Below are 23,828 nucleotides of genomic sequence, written 5' to 3' on the forward strand. Positions count from 1 at the left end.
CGATGAGGAACTGTGGGGCAGGCAGTAGTACTTTTGTCACAGATGGCTGGTCATGTTTCCGTTTTTGGGCAGAAGTCGAGACAGATGGAGTGAAATCCATTGCGGAGGAATCCCCCATGATTGCCAGCGTCTCCGATGGCGCGCTCCTTCCTTGTGGGGACCCTCTCAGAGGGCACTCCCGCCTTAGGTGAATGTTTACACCTCAGGTCACACCTCCCAAGAAACGGACGGAGGGACCGATCGGCATATTCGGAAGGTGTCAGCTCAGGCAATCACCCCTCCCTGGGCCTGGCCTTTACCAGGGGGTACGTGCGTGCCTTACATGTCTACCCAGGGCGGGGAATTACGCGTTACCCCGTCACCGGCTACGCGTGCGAACGCGTGGGTCGGCCTTCAGGCACGCACAGGGAGGAAGGAAGAAGAGGAAAAGGAGAGAGAGAGGGGGAGAGAGGACAGACTGTCTCAAACGCCGAGGCGGAGACCTGAGAAGGCAATGAGAAGAAGGCAAGGAGAAGAAGGCAAGGAGAAGAAGGCAAGGAGAAGAAGGCAAGGAGAAGAAGGCAAGGAGAAGAAGGCAAGGAGAAGAAGGCAAGGAGAAGAAGGCAAGGAGAAGAAGGCAAGGAGAAGAAGGCAAGGAGAAGAAGGCAAGGAGAAGAAGGCAAGGAGAAGAAGGCAAGGAGAAGAAGGCAAGGAGAAGAAGGCAAGGAGAAGAAGGCAAGGAGAAGAAGGCAAGGAGAAGAAGGCAAGGAGAAGAAGGCAAGGAGAAGAAGGCAAGGAGAAGAAGGCAAGGAGAAGAAGGCAAGGAGAAGAAGGCAAGGAGAAGAAGGCAAGGAGAAGAAGGCAAGGAGAAGAAGGCAAGGAGAAGAAGGCAAGGAGAAGAAGGCAAGGAGAAGAAGGCAAGGAGAAGGAGGCAAGGAGAAGGAGGCAAGGAGAAGGAGGCAAGGAGAAGGAGGCAAGGAGAAGGAGGCAAGGAGAAGGAGGCAAGGAGAAGGAGGCAAGGAGAAGGAGGCAAGGAGAAGGAGGCAAGGAGAAGGAGGCAAGGAGAAGGAGGCAAGGAGAAGGAGGCAAGGAGAAGGAGGCAAGGAGAAGGAGGCAAGGAGAAGGAGGCAAGGAGAAGGAGGCAAGGAGAAGGAGGCAAGGAGAAGGAGGCAAGGAGAAGGAGGCAAGGAGAAGGAGGCAAGGAGAAGGAGGCAAGGAGAAGGAGGCAAGGAGAAGGAGGCAAGGAGAAGGAGGCAAGGAGAAGGAGGCAAGGAGAAGGAGGCAAGGAGAAGGAGGCAAGGAGAAGGAGGCAAGGAGAAGGAGGCAAGGAGAAGGAGGCAAGGAGAAGGAGGCAAGGAGAAGGAGGCAAGGAGAAGGAGGCAAGGAGAAGGAGGCAAGGAGAAGGAGGCAAGGAGAAGGAGGCAAGGAGAAGGAGGCAAGGAGAAGGAGGCAAGGAGAAGGAGGCAAGGAGAAGGAGGCAAGGAGAAGGAGGCAAGGAGAAGGAGGCAAGGAGAAGGAGGCAAGGAGAAGGAGGCAAGGAGAAGGAGGCAAGGAGAAGGAGGCAAGGAGAAGGAGGCAAGGAGAAGGAGGCAAGGAGAAGGAGGCAAGGAGAAGGAGGCAAGGAGAAGGAGGCAAGGAGAAGGAGGCAAGGAGAAGGAGGCAAGGAGAAGGAGGCAAGGAGAAGGAGGCAAGGAGAAGGAGGCAAGGAGAAGGAGGCAAGGAGAAGGAGGCAAGGAGAAGGAGGCAAGGAGAAGGAGGCAAGGAGAAGGAGGCAAGGAGAAGGAGGCAAGGAGAAGGAGGCAAGGAGAAGGAGGCAAGGAGAAGGAGGCAAGGAGAAGGAGGCAAGGAGAAGGAGGCAAGGAGAAGGAGGCAAGGAGAAGGAGGCAAGGAGAAGGAGGCAAGGAGAAGGAGGCAAGGAGAAGGAGGCAAGGAGAAGGAGGCAAGGAGAAGGAGGCAAGGAGAAGGAGGCAAGGAGAAGGAGGCAAGGAGAAGGAGGCAAGGAGAAGGAGGCAAGGAGAAGGAGGCAAGGAGAAGGAGGCAAGGAGAAGAAGGCAAGGAGAAGAAGGCAAGGAGAAGAAGGCAAGGAGAAGAAGGCAAGGAGAAGAAGGCAAGGAGAAGAAGGCAAGGAGAAGAAGGCAAGGAGAAGAAGGCAAGGAGAAGAAGGCAAGGAGAAGAAGGCAAGGAGAAGAAGGCAAGGAGAAGAAGGCAAGGAGAAGAAGGCAAGGAGAAGAAGGCAAGGAGAAGAAGGCAAGGAGAAGAAGGCAAGGAGAAGAAGGCAAGGAGAAGAAGGCAAGGAGAAGAAGGCAAGGAGAAGAAGGCAAGGAGAAGAAGGCAAGGAGAAGAAGGCAAGGAGAAGAAGGCAAGGAGAAGAAGGCAAGGAGAAGAAGGCAAGGAGAAGAAGGCAAGGAGAAGAAGGCAAGGAGAAGAAGGCAAGGAGAAGAAGGCAAGGAGAAGAAGGCAAGGAGAAGAAGGCAAGGAGAAGAAGGCAAGGAGAAGAAGGCAAGGAGAAGAAGGCAAGGAGAAGAAGGCAAGGAGAAGAAGGCAAGGAGAAGAAGGCAAGGAGAAGAAGGCAAGGAGAAGAAGGCAAGGAGAAGAAGGCAAGGAGAAGAAGGCAAGGAGAAGAAGGCAAGGAGAAGAAGGCAAGGAGAAGAAGGCAAGGAGAAGAAGGCAAGGAGAAGAAGGCAAGGAGAAGAAGGCAAGGAGAAGAAGGCAAGGAGAAGAAGGCAAGGAGAAGAAGGCAAGGAGAAGAAGGCAAGGAGAAGAAGGCAAGGAGAAGAAGGCAAGGAGAAGAAGGCAAGGAGAAGAAGGCAAGGAGAAGAAGGCAAGGAGAAGAAGGCAAGGAGAAGAAGGCAAGGAGAAGAAGGCAAGGAGAAGAAGGCAAGGAGAAGAAGGCAAGGAGAAGAAGGCAAGGAGAAGAAGGCAAGGAGAAGAAGGCAAGGAGAAGAAGGCAAGGGAAAGAGTAAGGAAGACAGTGAGGCGGAAAAGAGCAAAGAAAGGAACCAACCAAAGGAAGGAAGAAACGGGAAGTGAAAAAGCAAAATGACCGCAAATAGAGGTCGTGGAACCGTCTGTCTCCGGACGCAGGCGCTAACGACCCCCTTGAGGGGGTGGGACTCCTTTTAGTCGCCTCTTACGACAGGCAGGAATACCTCGGGCCTATTCTAATCCCCGGACCTGCAGGGGGGAACCAGCTTTCTGTACCTATAACGATTTCGGCTTCTGTGCTTTCTATCAGCGCTTGAAGTTCCGGTACTTTACCAACGCAGCTTCGACAGTTTACAATTGATTGCTGCTTGGTCCCCGCATGTCCTGACTTTGCCCTGCACCCGTTGAGGCTGTTGCCCTTTCTGTACTTGCCCAAGGCCATCTAACCTAAAAAACCGCCCAGCCCACGCCACACAGCCCCTGCTACCCGTGTAGCCGCTTGTTGCGTGTAGTGGACTCCTGACCTATCCAGCGGAACCCGAAACCCCACCACCCTATGGCGCAAGTTGAGGAATCTGCAGCCCACACGGTCGCAGAACCATCTCAGCCTCTGATTCAGACCCTCCACTCGGCTCTGTACCAAAGGTCCGCAGTCAGTCCTGTAGACGATGCTGCAGATGGTGAGCTCTGCTTTCATCCCGCTAGCGAGACTGGCAATCTTCACCAAATCAGATAGCCGCCGGAAGCCAGAGAGGATTTCCTCGGATCCTTAGCGACACACATCATTGGTGCCGACATGAGCGACCACCTGCAGATGGGTGCACCCTGTACCCTTCATGGCATCCGCAAGGACCCTTTCCACATCTGGAATGACTCCCCCGGTATGCACACGGAGTGCACATTGGTTTTTTTCCCCTCTCTTGCTGCCATATCCCTAACGGGCCCCATTACGCGCCTGACGTTGGAGCTCTTAACAACCAGTAAGCCCACCCTCTGCGACCGCCCGGATCTTGCAGACTGAGGGGCAACCTCTGGAACAGGACAAGCAGCCATGTCAGGCCGAAGATCAGTATCAGCCTGAGACAGAGCCTGAAACCGGTTCGTCAGACAAACTGGAGAGGCTTTCCGTTCAGCCCTCCGGAATGTCTTCCACCCCCTGCCACACCTTGAGACGACCTCCCACTACCACAGGTGAGGGATCAGCCTCAATGTGGGCAGTATCCCGGGCAACCACAGTCTTAGTCCGATCGGGGGATGCGTGGGACGAGCTGGCCGTCCCCGACAAACCCCCCTCCGGAACCCCACAGTGATGCCCATTGGCAACAGCCTCAAGCTGTGTGACCGAAGCCAACACTGCCTGAAGCTGGGAGCGAAGGGATGCCAACTCAGCCTGCATCCGAACACAGCAGTTGCAGTCCCTATCCATGCTAAAAACTGTTGTGCAAAGAACGTCTGAACTAATCTACAGAGAGTGCAAACAAATAGACACAAAATTTAAACGGTTAATAAAATACAGGATTGCCTAGTAAATGCAGTAATGCTGCTATTTGCGCATTGCTGACACACTGCTCGGCGGCGGAAGGAGACTATGCGATTTTACACTATTCAGGTACTAAAACGTGATGCTACAACTCTCAAATACTATAATATGCCCGAAATTTATGAATTAAACAATGCAAGTACCAAAAACAAGCAAAGAAATTAAGAATTAAACTATGTAACAAATGAGTGAGCTAGGAGTATACGACTTGCTGCTGCAGCTGCTTATCCAACGACGGCAGGGAGCACACTCAATACAGAACCACACCCTCTAATATGGATTTGTGTATTAGTTTTTTAGTTCTGCTCATTACATTCCTGCTCCATAAGACTGAGTTGAGCATCCCAATGACCCTCCGTCCGCTACTAATTGTTTTATTGATTTCTGACTGATTTTCCCTCGATTTCTAAAATGGATCCTAAATAACAGAAAGTGTTTATCTTTTTGATTTTCTTTCATTCAATGTATAGCTCATCTGAATCATTAGTGAAGTATTCTGTTTTTTGGTAATTAATCTTCAAACCCCAAGTTTTGTAATGCTACTGCTAGTTGATTGCACATCTAGTTAGCATCCTCCTCATCTTGTGCTACGACTACTTGATCATCAGCAAATAATAAATGATGTAGGTAAACTCCATCTCTTATTTCTAATCCCATACTATTACATTTACGATCCCATGTTCTAATGCTAATATCTATATATATTTTAAATAGTGGTGGTGACATGGGACAGCCTTGATGTTATAAATTATAAGTAACTGTTACAGAATCAGTTCTGTAACGCGCCTATATGGATATTTATATTTATGGGAGAACTTGAAGTGTGTTCCCCCGTTGAACTTTAACTAAAGTGCAGAAAACTGAATGAGGTGTTTATTGTTATTCTAGTGCTATTATTATCTGTAAAGTGTAACACACGACATTTTCTTGGTCTGTTATTAAGTGTTACAATAAATGCAAATTGCTGTGAAGCGATGCGCTATTTCAATTGTTCCCGTGATTTCCTATCTCCGCATTGGTTAATCTAAACTCATAGTTAATTGTTTGAATACTGGAGGGAGGTGCGAGTGTCACAGACGTATTTCCGAAACGGCTACGTTTGTCAACTGTTGGCGTGCCGCTGTGGTTAAAGTGTCCCGTGCATGGCAAAACGGCGCTATCCAAAACCAGCTCCCCCGGCAACTGTGCTGCAGCGCAAAACATAGGCGACAGGGGTGAACGACGGCTGTGGAGACCGGTACGGGCGGACAGAAGTGCAGCTGTTGAGTAGCTGATGGCCCAAGTGCTGCAAGGGGCTACTCACAGTGTCGCCGCTACGACCGTTCAGCGAACGACGCTGCGTATGGGCCTCTGTAGCAGGTGCATGCTTCATGCGTCCACGCTGACTACTGTTTATCGGCGACGGAGGCTGGAATTTTGACGCCATTACCGCAGCTGAACATCCACTGAGTGGTGACCAGTGACCTTTTTAGATGACTCACGTTTTATGCTCCATTTGCGTGAAACGTCTGGCCGTATGCAAAATTGCGGGTCTAAGACTTCCATTCATTCCCTTGTTGACCAGTGTCGTGTGGCAGTTGAAGATAGCAAAACGATAGCCGATGTTTTAAATATATGGATATGGTGTCTGTTCTTTCGGACATGTGCCCAAAAGAGCAGACACCATATCCATATAAGTATATCGTTCTGGCAATACCGGCCATGACCTTCTTCTTCTGTGCGGATGCACACATATTCCCCGAACTCTTACGGGACTTGGTACGAATGTCTTCCATGAGTAATGTGTGTGTTGGATAGGGACACTACGAATGTAGTGTGTGGACATACAAGGTGAGAATGTGGGTCTCGCGGGAGACGTGCGCGAGATAGTCCCTGCAGTCGCACTATCCTCTGTGCCTTCGGTGGCTCAGATGGATAGTAGAGCGTCTGCCATGTAACCAGGAGAGCCCGGGTTCGGATGCCGGTCGGGGCACACATTTTCACCTGTCCCCATTGATATATATATATCAACACCCGCCTACAGCTGAAGGTATTAATATAATTCTAATTTCGAAGTTTTAAATGTCGCATTCAAGAAATCGTTCACGCAGAAGAACCGTATAAACAAACCGTCATTTGACCATCGGACAGACTCCCGTATGGAAGACTTAGACATAAGCATACCTTGTGTAGAAAAGTAACTTCAAGATTTGAAAACAAATAAATCACCAGGTTCGGATGGAATCCCAGTCAGATTTTACCAAGTGTACTCAACGTCATTGGCCCCTTACCTAGCTTGCATTAATCGTGAATCTCTCGCCCAGCACAAAGTCCCAAGCGGCTGGAGAAAAGCGAAGGTGACTCCAGTATACGAGAAAGGTAAAAGAACGGACCCGCTAAATTACACACCAATATCCCTGACTTCTGTTTGCTGCAGAATTCTTGAACACATTCTAAGTTCGAATATAATAAACTTTCCTGAGGCTAAGAAGCTTATGTCTACGAATCAACGTGGTTTTAGAAAGGATAGCCCGGGCGAATTTCAGATTGCCCTTTTCTCATATGATATACAGAGAACTATGGACGAAGAGCAACAGGCAGACTCCTTACTTCTAGATTTCCGGAAAGCATTTGGCACGGTGGCCCATTGCAGACTGTTAACGAAGATATGTGAGTGGCTCGAAGACATCTTAAATAAAAGAATCCAGTATGTTTCCCTTGATGGCGAATGTTCATCAGAGACAAGGGTATCGTCAGGAGTGCCCCAGGGAAGTGTAATAGGACCGCTGTTGTTCCCTGTATACATAAATGATTAGGTAGCTAGGGTGGCCAGCAATTTGCTGTTGTTTGTCTATGATGCTGCGGTGTATGGTAAGGTGTCGAAGTTGAGTGACGTAGGAGGAGACAAGATGACTTAGACAATGTTTGTGGTTGGCATGATGATTGGCAGTTGGCTTTAGATGTGGAAAAATTTAAGTTAATGAGGATGAGTAGGAAAAATAACTAGAGGCTGGTCAAACTGGAGAGGCCTTCCGTTCAGCCCTCCGGAATGTCTTTCGCCCCCTGCCACACCTTGAGACGACCTCCCACTCTACCACAGGTGAGGGATCAGCCTCAATGTGGGCAGTATCCCGGGCAAACAGAGTCTTAGTCCGATCGGGGGATGCGTTGGACGAGCTGGCCGTCCCCGACAAACCCCCATCTGGAACCCCACAGTGATGCCCATTGGCAACAGCCTCAAGCTGTGTGACCGAAGCCAACACTGCCTGAAGCTGGGAGCGAAGGGATGCCAACTCAGCCTGCATCCGAACACAGCAGTTGCAGTCCCTATCCATGCTAAAAACTGTTGTGCAAAGAACGTCTGAACTAATCTACAGAGAGCGCAACAAATCGACACAAAATTTAAACAGTTATTAAAATACAAGATTGCCTAGTAAATGCAGTAATGCTGCTACTTGCGCACTGCTGACACACTGCTCAGCGGCGGAAGGAGACTACGCGATTTTACACTATTCAGGTACTAAAATGCAATGCTACAACTCTCAAATACTATAATACGCCCGAAATTTATGAATTAAACAATGCAAGTACCAAAAACACGCAAAGAAATTAAGAATTAAACTATGTAACAAATGAGTGAGCTAGGAGTATACGACTTGCTGCTGCAGCTGCTTATCCAACAGCGGCAGGGAGCACACTGACTGACCAACCGACACTGGCCGTTCAAAACAAAAACAGAAGACAAACGACTAAGTTATGCTCTGTGCAAAATTCTACAAGGCGGCTTCCTCTTTCATTTCTTCCCCCCAATCCATATTCACCTACTATGTTTCCTTCTCTCCCTTTTCCTACTGACGAATTCCAGTCACCCGTGACTATTAAATTTTCGTCTCCCTTCACTACCTGAATAATTTCTTTTATCTCGTCATACATTTCATCAATTTCCTTATTATCTGCAGAGCTAGTTGGCATATAAACTTTTACTACTGTAGTAGGCATGGGCTTTGTGTCTATCTTGGCCACAATAATGCGTTCACTATGCTGTTTGTAGTAGGTAACCCGCACTCCTATTTGTTTATTCATTATTAAACCTACCCCTGCATTACCTCTATTTGATTTTGTATTTATAACCCTATAATCACCTGACCAAAAGTCTTGTTCCTCCTGCCACCGAACTTCACTAATTCCCACTATGTCTAACTTTAACCTATCAATTTCCCATGTCGACCATTATTTGGAAAACTTAAAATATTAATTCTGCCATGCTTATACCTATATTACATTATTATATTTTTGTGCACCAGACATGACTTATTGGAGGGAAATTATTTTGTCCATGTGATACCAGAAAAAAAAAATTTTATGCTCCCCACCCACCACCTCAAATTATATGCCCAGGGACCTCAATACATGGGAATGAAAATTTGTAATAAATTAAAAGTGAACAAGTTGATGCAGATGAATTTAGGTTCACTTAAAAGAAAGCTGTATGAGGTACTGACACTGAAGTGTTATTACTCAGCAGATGAATTCACGTGGGACAAACTGGAAATTTGAGCTGGGTACAGTGTTTTATCCTTAGTGTCATTTATTATAGTACTATTATTTATTAATGTAAAAATCATTGTAGTTTTATAAATTTTTGACCTGTCTCCTGTACGCAAACCAAACGGATTGCATATGTTCGTCATGAGATGAATAAAACAGAGTTCACAAAAATTCACTGAATGTTCAAAGCGCGACAGGAAAATGATTCTGGAAACATACTGACGAACATAAAAATTTACCACCTGCAGAACAAATTCATTGAAATTCAATACCTCAAAGATGTCAATTGTTTCAATTAAATTACTGTCAACTTTCAAAAGATATATGTTCATCTCTGTGTAGTGGAATGTCCTTAAGTAACAAAACTTACCAAACTGTTTGTTACATTCCCTGTCAGAGCTTTTTTCAGAAGGCGTACAAGCACACTTAAAAGAATTAGAAATTGCCTATACAATTCTATGACATAAGTTCTCTCTGTACAATTAACATACAAAAAAAAACATGGTTAGAAACTTACAAGCGATCTGAAATTTAAAAGTAATGCTATTGGTGACTTTGCTACCTAGCAAAACTTATGCTTGGATCTCCTGTATAAAAAGATATAACTTGAGCCTACCCACATCTCATTAGCTTCGATACTGGTGTTAGGAGCAGAGGTTTTACATCAGCACAAGTACAACGTCTGTTAAGCAGAAGCAGAGTTACATCAAATTCAGATGACACTGCACACACATTAACTTTAGGAACTATCCCCAAAATCTGACACTCATTCACAAAACAATCTTTTTTGCCACACAGTGCAACATATCATAAATGCACGAAAGAGTTTAAATGCAGACCTGGTATTCTTGGAGATGGAGTGACTATGTTGTTAGACAATTTTAGGACAAAGTTAAAACTTTTGTGAATCCAGGAATGTGTTTCCTTTAACCTATCACATCCATTAAAATTGTTGGAGCCATTTTGTATATTGAGGCCTTATACCATGTTATGATTTGAGAATAAAGAAGGCTGAAATATAACTTTTTGAGCATCAAAAGGGTAAAGGGTGACCTTACAGTAACATACCACATTGCAGAAGTGCAGTTAGGTGTAATTGGAGGGCAAGGCAGAATGTAAGGATACCGTAACCCGTACTCCTGGTATGTTCTACACAAGAACACTGGAGTTCAGTATTTCTAATATGTCAGTGTCTTCAGTGAAATTACTATCAGACTTCGAAAAGATAAATATTTGACTAGTGGATTTGGGATGCAACTCTCACTCAAGGAGAACACTCAACAGAATCTCAGACAATGCTAGTTGGTGGTAATTTGAAGGTAGGTGTGTGTGTGTGTGTGTGTGTGTGTGTGTGTGTGTGTGTGTGTGTGTGTGTGTGTGTGCGCGCGCAAAAAGACTTCATTACATCAACAAAATCTTTCTGTAGCCTTTTCAAAAGCAAAGAAATATGGAAGATTTATGTCAGTTACATATTAGCTTCCTGACTAAAGGAAGATTGTTTACAAGTTTTTTTCTAGCAAATGGGACTTGTGTACTTTTTTGTAACAACTACCCCACTTGAAATGATGAACACAGTGATCTTCTTACTCTAATTGTTAGGACTAGTAACATTATCCTCTGACCCTACTCAACACCTCAAAATTGTCAACAGATCTCTTCATATATTACATTGTTACATAATTTAATCAGTTCACATACACAAGCCTATGGATGACAAATTGCATTACAAGCTTATGCCTGACCTTCCAGCCTATTCAGATAATCTGGTGTATGTTCAAGAGAGCCCTCCAATTAATAATGCTGGAAGAGTGTCATTACAGAAATAATGTTAGGAAACCGAGGTCAAATTTCTATCCAGAGCATACATGTCTGTCTGCACAACATGTTTTAGCTTGTTAATTATATATGCTGCAGTCATTGTTCAATCCAGGAACTTTTACATGTGCTCATGTAGCACCTTCTGGCTCATGCCATGTTACCCCACTTGTTTGTTTACATAGCTAGACCTGGGCAGTCTGCCAAAACATTTTGATTTTACAGGACTGACTGGTCTCAATCTTGATATAAAAATTAAGAGACTGAAATTAGGTTAGACAATAGCTTTGGTCCAGCAGACTGCCACACTGGAGGCTTGTTGGTTGGTATGGAGTGAAGGACTAAACTGCAAGGTCATCTGTCTTCATCCTTTCACTAGCAAACCAAGCGTGGTCACCAAAGCAAGGAAGTGAAAGGCAAATTCTGGAAAGCCTAAGTGTAACTGACAATAAAAGAGATAGGAACCCAGAAAAAGACAGCACAGGCAAGTCGTTCAAAGATCACTCAAGACAAGGCATTACAACCAAGAAATTAACAACAATGAAGAGATTAAAGAGGTGGAATGGCCTACCGAGCAAAGGCCGACGAGGGGCCTCTGGGGGAGGGGGTGACAGCAGGAGAGGGGTGGCACACCAACCCCTCAGGCAGTCAATGAGGCCTAAAGGTCAGCTTACAGGGAGGAATAGAAATCACCTTCATGGGCAAAACTGAACACCAGATCAGCCACTTTAGCATCATCTGCTAGCACCAAATGGAGCTTGTCAGGAAGGTTAAGGTGCCACCTCAAAGCAGCCAAATTGGAGTAGTCAATGAGTAAGTGGGCTACCACCAGGTGGGTTCCACATCGGCAGTGACGGGGGATCTTCATAACGGAGAATGTAGCCATGGATCAGCAAAGTGTTGCCAATGCTGAGTCTACTAAAGATAGTAGATTCCCTGCACGAAGCATACAGGTAAAAATTGCTGCATGTTAATGGTCTCCTTAATTGCCCAGTTTTTGTTTGCTGAGATCAGGGCAGACCATTCAGAATTCCAGACTTCTAGCAATCTGTGGTGTATAAATGACGGGAAGTCCAGTGTGCAGATGACAGTTTGATCTGGCTGGAAACCCGACAAGAATTTGATATACTAATACGCCGGGAAAGTCTACATAGTCACATCAAGTGCCTCTACGGGGAAGAGATGGTTCAACTTGTCAGTAAGTTTGATAAACTTCGCAAGAAGAAAGGGAAGCTGCTGAGTGCCCTAACCTTTCTACTGAGGTGTCTTGATGAAGGTATTATACCTAAATTTGCCAGATTTGTCCACTATGTAAATACAAAAGCAGCCAATAGTATTAAGAGGCGAGCTAATTTGGCCTTAGAGAACACATCCATTTTACTCTTGGATGATTGGATATTGTATCCAAAGGTTCATTTTATCTTCACTTTGAGATTTCTTCACTGCTACCTACATTATCTTGGGAGTCAGTCGACTTCTCTTCCTGAGCTTTATCAGATTGTGTGCACGGGAGTGCTTCTAGTAGGCAGTACTGTAAATTTCAACTTCTTTGTTGTCAACACTTTATCTGGAAATGATACTTGTCGATGGACTAATCTCACAAGTAAGGAACTGGATGATGTCAGTTTCAGAGTTGGAAAAAGGTTTAAACTTTGCACCCATGCCTAGAAGCATTCCCATCATGGAATTCATTTGTTCTGTTGAGTAAGCTGTGTTTTGTCTTCCAGAAGAACAGACAGAAGTAATTAGACAGGAGGTTTCTCACCTTTTGCCTCAGGCTCGGCCTTCACGAAGTAACATTTCTTCAGCTGAACAAGTAGCCACTCAATCTATTAGAGACGAAGGTAATTCTACCGTTTTAATCTCAAAGGCAGATTATGTGAATCAGGTGTATGATTTACTTAAGGATCAGTCATATCGTATAGTACAGAAGGATCCCATGGATCACATGAAATGGACTAAGATTTCACTTCTGAAGTAGAGTTCCCTACCTGAAGACACTATCAAAAAACTACATCCTCGTGCGGCCGTTCCACCTAGATTATACAGTTTGCCAAAGATCCATAAGGATGAGGTCCCATTGCGCCCTATTGTTTCTAATTTGGGTGCACCAACTTACAACTTGGCAAAATATTTAGCATAGGCTCTCAGCCCTCACGTGGATAAATGTGAAGACCATATTTCAAACTCCATGGATTTTATTCAGCATTTAAAGTTGCTTTGTCTTAGTCGCTCTGATTTACTTGTTAGTTTTGATGTGGTGTCTATTTACTCAGGTCCCTCTTGAAGAGTCACTGATTTTAATTAATGAAAAACTTGATATGGAAATGACAAAGCTCTGCCGTCATGTTCTGATGTCAACATATTTTTTATTTGATGACAAATATTTTGAACAAACCAACGGTGTGGCTATGAGAGTCCTTTATCCCCCGTAGTTGCTCATCTTTTTTTGGAGGACTGAGGATATGGCCATGAAAACATCTTTTTTGAAGCCTTCATGTTTTTAAGATGTTTATGTGTTTCTTGTTTGGTCACATGGAATAGACCCTCTGCACCGGTTATTGGACCATTTTAATTGTCTTCATCCGAACATCAAATTCACAATGGAAATTGGAAAGGAGGGAAGATACCTTTTTTGGATGCACTAGTTTATAGAAAAGATGGAACTCTTTGACAGTGTTTACAGGAAACCGACTCATACCGAGAGGTATTTACATGCTACCAGTTGCCATCCACCTTTTCAACGTACAGGAGTCCTTTGGACCTTGGTTAAACGAGCATATGCTGTCCTGGATGCTGAAAATTTTCCACAGGAGCTGCAACATCTTAAGGACATGCTCAATAATAACAGCTACACGGACCAACAAATTCTATGTGCTTTTGAGTTTGGACCTCTACCTGAACCTTCTGAAGACACCTTTAGGTCTGTGGCTGTTCTTCCGTATGCTGGGAATGTGTCCAACAAGATAGGTAGACTTTTGAAGAAATGTGTGATCAGATGTGTGTTTTGTCTGCCACCTAAAATTGGCTCTGTCGAAGATGATTTAGGTTTGAAGTCTGGCCTTTACAAAATACCATCAGAGCGCGGGAAAATTTACATTGGCCATACTATTCGTACCGTCAACGACTGGTGTATTGATCATCATCACCATACCTGATTATTACAACCAGATAAATCTGTGGTGGCTGAACATTGCCTTACAGAGGAATGAAGGATTCTATACAATGAGACGCAAGTAGTTGCAAATGCTTTGTTGTACTGGGATTGTGTTTTAAAAGAATCTGTCGAAATCAGACTAGCAGATAATATCATTAAACGTGATAATCTATACCTGATAAGTAAAATGTGGAATCCTGTTTTATCAGATATGAAGAAACAGCGGCATCTGAATCGGCTGGCTATGAATAATGATTTGTAACAATATATCGTTTTTAACAGTATTCAGCACTGAAGGCGCTGTGACGTTTTTGCGCCAGGGGGCAGCAAGAATGATTGAGCATGTGCGCACTGTACCTAGCACATGCGCTGTTTTACTTCCAGTGCATATAAAAGTGCTATTATTTGTGAGTGGAATCAGTTATCGGCGAAAACAGCATGGCTTTTATCACCTGATAGTGGCCAGGTGGACTGCTGAAATATTGTGCTCAGATGACAGTTTGAGCCGGCTTTTTGTGCGCTTGCGCGCGTTTGCTTAATTACAGGAGCTCAATGTCACCCATCCTTACACAAGACAGCACCATCTGTGGTTGGGCAGGAGATGTTTTAATCGAGATTGAATCACTATCTTAGAAATGGCTGCAATGCCCCTGTATTTGTGCTCAATGTGTTCCACAAAAAATAGTGACTATGGCAAAGAAGATGTGTCAGTCCTGGTGTAGGCAAGTATTTGAGGGAGCATTTTTCTTCTTGTGTAGCCCTGCATTCTTGCCACAGAAGGGAACAAGTTGGAATCTTACTTTGTTGCCTCATACAAGGCCTTTCCGCTTGAAGAAAGTTGTGGGCCATGTGATCACCAGCAGGAGAAAGTTTAAGTTGCCTCCTGTGTGAAGTATCTATCCAAGTGGTGACTCACTCTATGGGTGCCACACAGCCACAGCAACAGCTACCTATCCCGTAATCCATTGCTGTGAGTCCCCCATGCTCTAGCCAGTCATGGGCACATAGTTTATGGCATACATGGAGAGAGTGCAGCACAGGCACGAACAATGCCATCTCTGCATGGGATTGCGTGTTCATTGTGCAGGCACTTTAAGATCCCACTGCAACAATGGCTACCAGGCTGAGGGTTTGGGCATACCATGACAACAGCAATGAAGGGTGCCAGGGTGGAAGGGAACAGAGGTGCAGCATACAGTGAGCCACCTTCACTGCGTATCACATGCTTCTGTGAAATTTCAGGAAGATGGCAGTTAAAACCCAATAGTGGGGACCATAACATCATTAATATGGTGAAGATAGGGCTGAGTGAAATTGGGATACAAGACCAAAATCATGAACCAAGTCTAGGCATACCCTGAACTATAAGGTCCATCCACAGAAAGCCATCGGAGGTAAGAGATAGTTGAAGTGTAGGTTTGCAGCACAGAAACAGGAAGTAGTGCTTTTAAGGTGGGGGTGCCACAGTAGCCAAGCACTTATGAAAGTGTGGTGAGCCCCCTGAGGGGCTTACTGGAGCTCTGAATATTACATTCATCCCTTTAGCAGATGAGTGGTAGTTTACAATACACAGACCGAATCAGGCCCTCCACAACAGTACTAAGGAATAGGCAACTGATGCTAATCTTCTTTGGGATGATTAATTTTTTTTCAAGGGGCCAACTGATGCTAATCTTCTTTGGGATCATTAATTTTTTTTTTTTCAAGCAGGTAACTATTTGTATTGTGATCTGTGGATCATGGCTGTTTATCTTAGACTATCTGGTACAGTTGATATCTTAAACAGAAACACACTCCCCTCACACAGAACAACAAACATTTTATACATACACAAACCTGCAGTGCAAAACCAGAAAAGCTTTATACCTGATGTTTACTGAACTGAAATCAGGTAACAAATTTTCTGCTGGATGCCATCACACATCTGATTCTTGTGCATGTGTATTTGATAATGTGCTCATGTGAAATGTTCATAAATTGGTCCCCTACGGGACACAGAAGTTTATTAAAGTAACACATGTCCCATTTTACAATTAATGAGATCTGGACTTAGATGCATGACACCTATTTAGGATGTGTGTATAGAGGTTTCCAAGTCAAAGGTCTAAGGTGGCTATTTCAGCCTTTATGCTTGCATGCTTCCAAAATGCCACCCACCATAACTGAGGACCACAAAATGCAACTAATAAAAGGTTTTTCCTTATAAACACATGTGTCCTTGAGTACTCAATACCTACTTAATCATTTTGACCAGGGTGTATCATTCAACAAGTACTGAGATCAGGCTTATCAAGGAAGCAAAGAGAGAATATTTCATGAATCAGAGGATAGAGAGATCCAGGCAGACAGGGATATCATTATTCACTGAAGAATTAAGGAGAATGTTACAGTTATTTCACTATATCTGCAACATGTGGTTCTCTCAAACAGTGTACATAGGAAGCAGTAGAAATTTTAAATACTGTTGAAGCTGACTGACCATCCTATGTACTAGTTATTAAGAATAAAACAAAGGTGGTAATGAAAGTGATATTTGTATGGAAACAGACCTGTTACTGAAGAGGTACATGCAAGGTGACGCAAACTCAGATTCGAATCCTAAAGCTTCCGTATCTGTGAGCCCTAAAGAAATTAAGGAATTAATCGCCAGACCAGGAGATGCCAGAAGTGATGAACTAAGTAAATTTGTTAACAGAGAGATTGCAGACTTATTTCTGTTCTCTTCTCTTGCAGATGTGAAACACATTGCAGTAAGTGTTTCATCATCCATAAACCTATCTTTTGACAAGTGATTAAGGAGACTGGATAATAATACCTTCTGGGGTGGGGGGGCCTTGGCTTGGCTTTATAGAAGCACAGCAAAGTTGGTAAGGATTACATATCTCAGTCAGGAAGCTAAATTGGAATCCATGTGGAAATGTGTGAGGAGGAGGAGGAAGCCACTCTGGATTGCATCTTTATCTGGTAAATGCAAATAGCATCTGGAACAGGCTTCTATAACAGCAGCTTTTGTATCAGACTAATGACATTTTCCAAGGATCCAAAAGTTGTGCAGTCAATCTGACATGCACGAAGTGTAATGGGAATAGCTACTCAAACTGGTGGTACTAATGTGCATTTCGTGCGACTGTTTCAGCGTCATGATCGGCCCCATCTTAATGCGGCTGTTAGGCGCATTAATGTGGGGCTGAGGAAGGGCACTGATGGCGGAGGGCATGGATCACATCTCTGTGGTGCCAGTTGGGTTTATCAGTAGACGGGGTTTCACTAGGCATGGCCTGCACCTCAACGGTATGGGAAGGGGAGGCTGGCTAAGCTTATAGGTGACAGTGTAGTGGGGGGGGGGGGGGGGGGGGGTGGTATCACTCATGGAAAAATTCCTATAGTAGTTGGTTTTAGAGCTGCACCTTGTTTAGACTGAAGTCAGCTGATAGGTATACCTGCTTAAAGGAAGTGCCTCTAACTAAGGGCTCACCTCCAGAGGATGTAATGTTTCCAAGTAGAGAAGGAATTAGCATATTTCATCAAAATATAAGAGGTATTAGAGATAAAGTTAGTGAACTGCTAATAGATGCTAACTCTGAAATTATTGGTATATCTGGGCACCACTTAAATAATTTGATACTTCAGAGGCTTCCTTTACCAGGCTACAGATTAGCTGGCTGTGTCTCAAGGAGTTCTTTGTGGGGTGGGGGAGTGGCTCTGTACGTAAAAAACAGTATTTCATTTGAGACCATAGATGTATCATGACACTGCACTGAACAGATATTTGAAAGTTGTACAGCATTAGTTGAATTTAGTGAAACTAAACTTCTAATTGCTGTTTTTTATAGGTCCCCTAACTGACTTCAGAGCATTTTTGCTTAAGCTAGAGAGGGTTCTTGATTCACTTTGTAGGAAGTACCAGAAAGTAGTTATATGTGGTGACTTCAATATTAATTTTGCACATGATTGTGCAAGAAAAAGGGTGTTGGTAGATCTAAATTCATATGATCTGATGCAAACTTTTTTCCAACTAGGGTGCAGGGGAACAGTAGCACAGTCATAGACAATACTTTTATTTATTCTTAATTACTAGATGGGCATTCTGTTAGTAAAAGGGTGAATGGCCTTTCAGACCAAGATGCACAAATTTTAACACAAAGGTTTTTATACTCAAACCAATGTCTTATTTAATTACAAACTACATAGGAAAGTTAATCCAACAGCAATAGAGTGTTTTTCGAAAACTTGTCAAGGAACAGGAGTGGCAAGGTGTTTATAGTGCCGATAATATAGATGATAAATACAATGCTTTCCATAACACATTTCTCATGCTGTGAGAGTTGCTTTCCATTATAACATTCTAAACGGGGTACTAGCAGTAATGGACAGCCCGGTTGGCTGACTAGTGGGATAAGGATATCATGTAGAACAAAGCTGGAATTATATCAAAATGTTGGAAGTAGTCACAATCAAGCTACAGTAGCCCATTACAAACAGTATTGTAAGGTGCTTAAAAATGTTATTAGCAAGGCAAAAAGTATGTGGTATGGAAATAGAATAGCTAATTCACAGGATAAAATTATAGCCATATGGTCAGTTGTGAAGGAAGTGTGGTCAGCAGCACACGGTTGACGATATAAAGTAAGTTTGCAGTAATAATATTTCTGTTATTGATAAATCAGATATATGTACAGTATTTAGCAACCATTTTCTGAGCACTGCTGGCGAATTAAATAAAAATTTAGTATCTACAGGAAATCTCACAAATTTCTTAGCAAATGCCTATCCAAGATTGACGTCTGAAATACTCTTCTGTGATACAGACAAGAGGGAGATTGAGTCAATAATTAAATCACTGAAGACTAAGCACTCATGGTTATGATGGAGTGTCTAGTAGAATATTAAAGTACTGTGCTGCACATGTTAGCCCTGTATTTGGCCATATTTGTAATTTTTCCTTTAGGAATGGTCAGTTTCCTGAGCGATTAAAGTACTCTGTAGTAAAGCTGCTTTATAAAAAGGGAGAAAGGGATAATGTAGATAATTTTAGACCTATTTCTATGCCATCAGGAAGGCTGTGTATGTAAGGTTAATTGATCATTTTATAACACACGATTTGCTATTAAATGTACAGTCCGGATTTAGAAGTCGTTTGACAACTGAAAATGCTGTATTCTCCTTTCTCTGAGGTACTGGATGGGCTAAACAAAAAATTTCGAACACTTTGCGTATTTTTTGATTTAACAAAGGCATTTGACTGTTGATCACACAATATTGCTCCAGAAGTTGGACCATTACGGAATAAGGGGAGTAGCTCACAATTGGTTCACCTTGTACTTTAGCAACAGTCAGCAAAGGTCATTATTCACAATGTTGATAATGCCTGTGATGTGGGATCTGAGTGGGGTGCTGTCAAGTGGGGGGGGGGGGGGGGGGGGGGGGGGGGGGGGGGTGCCCCAGGGATCAGTGTTGGGGCCGCTCCTGTTCCTTTGTTCCTTATTTATATAAATGATATGCTCTAGTATTATGGGTAACTAAAATATTTCTGTTTGCTGATGACACTAGCTTGGTAGTAAAGGATGTTGTGTGCAGTGCAACATTGACTCTGTTTCAAGTAGAGCAGTACATGACTGCAGTTCATGGCTTGTAGAAAATAAACTAACGTTAAATCACAGTAAGACTCAGTTTTTACAGTTTCTAACACACAATTCAACAAAACCTGACGTTTTAATCTCTCAGAATGGGCATATGATTAGTGAAACTGTAGAGTTCAAATTCCTAGGTGTTCAGATAGTAAGCTGTCGTGAGAAGCCCACATTCAGGATCTTGTTCAAAGACTTAATACTGGTATTTTCACTATTCGAACAGTATCTGAAGTGAGTGATATTTCGACACATAAATTAGTCTACTTTGCTTATTTTCATTCACTTATGTCGTATGGTATTATGTTTTGGGGTAACTCTTCCCATTCTAGAAGGATATTTTTAGCTCAGAAACGGACTGTTCGGGCAATAAGTGGTGTGAGTTCACGAGTCTGGGTATTTTGACATTGGCCTCTCAATATGTATATTCCTTATTGTCATTTCTTGTTACCAATATTAGTTTATTTCCAACAATAAGCAGCTTTCACTCGGTTAATACTCAGCAGAAATCGAACCTCCATTTGGATCGGACTTCCTTAACTCTTGTGCAAAAAGGTGTGCAGTATACTGCTGCATCCATTTTCAATAATCTGACACTAATTCAAAAATCTTAGCAGTAATCCATGCGCTTTCAAATTTGAACTCAAGAGTTTCCTCATGGGTCATTCATTCTGTCGAGGAGTTCCTTGAAAAATTATGATTCTCATTGTATTGCTGATAGCGTTTGCTTAAACTTATGGGCTGATTTTCTTTCAGGTTCATGAACATTTATTTTTATCTGTTATTACTTTTTATGTTGTAAGTTCATGTACTGACACGTTCCATGATCTTTGAGATTTGCTCCTCAATTTGGTCCTATGGAACTTGACATTAAATTAAATTAAATTAAATTAGACTGTGTGCAACTCCTCAGGTGTTTTGTATGAAGTACAAACACTGAAAAATATACAATTTTCATAATTGCAGGATATGCAGCTACTTTCTGGAATAGATGGACAGTTTCGAGGCCACGTTACAGACCGTAACAGCTGCCACACGCTTGTTATCAACCCTCCCTCAACTAGCTTACAGTGGAGAGGAGCAGGCTTCACCCCAGTAGTAGTCTATGGAATTGAGAAGAAATCTAATGTCATAGGACCAGGAGAAATCTTCAACAACACAATCACTGTCTGAATACTTTCGATGAGGAAAATCTGAAGATCATGGAGATGATAAAACTGTTCTGGTGAGAAATTCAGTCACCTGATGTGGCACTGGACAAACACATAAATTTTTTCAAATGAGACTCCATCGCAAAATCTTATTTTGAGGAATTGTTGCCTTTTGCCCTTTTGGATCATCAGATTGTCCTATGGGTGAAAAATGACAGGCACATGCAGATTAAAATGGAGAAATGGAGTTACTATAAAAAAACAAAAAGAGCTAAGTTCTGGGCTGCACAGCCATCACTGCAACTTACTGAACTAAGATCAAAATTAATGTGGAAAAGCAACATTCCTCCATTAATGCTCACATATGACATTACGATAAAATTTTATAAGGAACCATTGTCCTACAGTCATGGGATGAATAAAAGCATTATGGAACCTCAAATTGGGAATACGATGCCAAGTGTAACTAGTATGTCTAGTGGAAAGGAAAACTATGACAAACCAAGAAAAATATAAGAAATCTTATGTAATACGTAGCCAACAGCGTTCTGGTCTACACAACATGGAGTGTTGTGTACAACTGATAAATAGTAGATAATGTGGTCGAGAACAGGATACAACAGTGCTCAAAGCCAGCCACACAAGCACAGCCATAAAGCAAGATTATACCATGTTAGTAGCATACATTGAAGGTAGATGGCACTGGCTAACCAACATGCTTACAAAAAGCAAGTTATTACATAAATAAGATAGGCAGAAAACAAATTATGCAAAACAGTGAATTACTGATAATGGAATTTAATGCAAGAATATTAAGAAAATAGGTGCAAAACAACAAAATTAGTATGGGTAAAAATACACCTATAAAATGTAAAATTTATCCTGTCAAGCAGTACAACTTAAAATGCCACTAAAACATTAGACCAATAAACCCAGTTGAAAGATAAGGAATGGAAAAGGTAGCATCAGATTCACAATAAAAGCTATTGGTGGAATGGAATAGTGGGAAGACTAGTTTCTGCTAACCAACTGATAATTCAGTGAAACATATTTCCCTGTGCAGAAGAGTTCCAGACTGTTTCCTCTAAAAGATTTAGCCTTTTCCCTATGATGGCAGTATGGAGTACATGTAAGTTGCCCAATGTCGGAGTGGTGCCCGCTAGATTTAGGTGCTCTGCAAAGGCCAAATTCTGTTAAGCAAATGTTCATTAGATCTGATTCAAAATTTCCTACCCATGTGGCCCATTGCACAAGCTAGGATCATTTTTCCTCCCTCCAAGTTACTGGAATGCTGTATCTCCGTAACTACTGACATGCCCATTACTATTAGTATGTATGATTATATGCCTGTGTTGAACATCATGTAAGAAGCAATTGCCCATAGGTTAAATAGAAATGGAGTGAAATTTGGTTTAGAAATTTTCACAACCCTATGCCCTCAAACTTTTAGAATAATGTAGTATCACGAATGGCCAGGTTTACTTAACTTGAACCCAAAATATTTAGAGTAATCACTTTTTAACTATACCACTACTCTCCTGAAGACCCAAAAAAGGAAAGCACCTATGAGTAAAGAAGTGAACACCTCACAACCTACATACATTTAGGCCTATCACAGTAACCACTCCCCTCCAGGTATACACAGGGGATAATAAAACTCTTATAGAAGCTCAGAATTCAGTGAATCTGAAGTTGCTGGATTTTCAGGCAGGACAACTCAAGTGCACCACAAACCTTCCAAGAGACCTTCAAACATATTTCTGGAATCTGATGAACAGCCCACTAAATATGTTCTGTCCTCACCAATGGACACAACCAAAGCTTGCAAAAGACATTTTCTGACTGGCGCCATGGGCAGTGTTTTGAAGTTTGCCGCCAACCAGAAGCATGACTCAATCAGCAACCTCTGCATCACTGCCAATGAGATGGACTTCTGCATTGCGATATGTGGCAGTCACGGGTAACAGAGGGTTCATGTTCGGCACTGGTGTACAAGAATTTTAGTACGGAGCTCCAGGGTTGCAGTTTGCAGCGGATATTAGCATGTGAGACAGTCTAAGTGGAGTCGCCTATAGCCTTCACATAGGCACAAGTGTTTATTATAGTAACTGAGTGTGATGCCCAGAGAAGAGTGTCTTGATGATGTACTCAGTAACAAGCCTTGACAGGCCTCTGCTTAGTTTTATCTGTCCACAAGCACATCCTATCAAGGAAAGGAGAATTTGGAGATTTATTAGGAACAAAATTACACACAATGACTAAAGCAAAATATAAAGAAATGATGAAAATAAGAAAATACTGTAAGTCATAGAAGTTCACCTAACATACAGTTGTCAGATAAACTCCCAGTACAACGTGTAAGAACATTTAGTGTGCTGATTATGTAGAGCCATTACCAGAACGTACTGTTTCTATTCAGCATAAATATTACTCTAGGCCCTGTGACCTGTTAGTGTGTTGAACAGCTTCCAGTGGCAGCATTTGGTTGGTTGGTTGGTTGGTTTGTTGGGGGAAAGAGACCAGACAGCGAGGTCATCGGTCTCATCAGATTAGGGAAGGATGGGGAAGGAAGTCGGCCGTGCCCTTTGAAAGGAACCATCCCGGCATTTGCCTGGAGCAATTTAGGGAAATCACAGGCAGCATTTGGGTTTCATTATTTCTTGTAATGATTGACAGCTTAAAATTGCAAAATCTGCACATTAGGAGGTACAATGTTATGTTAAACTCTTAACACAATAAAGGTTGATTGGTGGATTTGGGGGAGGGGGCTAAACAGAGGTCGTTTGTCCCATCAGATTATGAGGTCATTGGTCCCATCTGATTAGGGAAGGATGGGAAAGGAAGTCAACTGTGCCCTTTCAAATGAGCCATCCTACCATTTGCCTGAAGCGATTTAGGGAAATCCAACAAAACCAAAATCAGGATGGCTGGACACAGGTTTGAGCTGTCATCCTCAAGAATGTGAGTCCAGTGTGTTTACCACTGCACCACCTTGTCCAGTGAGACCACAGTAAGAACAAACATATTCCAATGGAGTACTGCAAATTGTCTTGAGAAAGCGTAACTGACAGCATAAAAGTAATTTGATTATATTCAACAACTGAGAA

General features: G+C 43.0%; 1 protein-coding gene across 1 annotated transcript in view; it reads left to right on the top strand.

The window, feature by feature from the left end:
* Window positions 1-20,743, top strand: part of LOC126413206 (ribosome-binding protein 1-like) — a 37,695-nt gene extending 16,952 nt beyond the window's left edge. Inside the window, exons 3-4 of the mRNA XM_050083103.1 lie at window positions 516-2,938; window positions 20,537-20,743. Of these exons, the coding sequence (XP_049939060.1) occupies window positions 516-2,938; window positions 20,537-20,743 (2,630 nt within the window). The remainder of the gene's footprint in view (window positions 1-515; window positions 2,939-20,536) is intronic.
* The last annotated feature ends 3,085 nt before the right edge of the window (window positions 20,744-23,828 follow it).

Source organism: Schistocerca serialis, chromosome 7, assembly GCF_023864345.2.
Source record: "Schistocerca serialis cubense isolate TAMUIC-IGC-003099 chromosome 7, iqSchSeri2.2, whole genome shotgun sequence".
NCBI classification, from domain to species: domain Eukaryota; kingdom Metazoa; phylum Arthropoda; class Insecta; order Orthoptera; family Acrididae; genus Schistocerca; species Schistocerca serialis.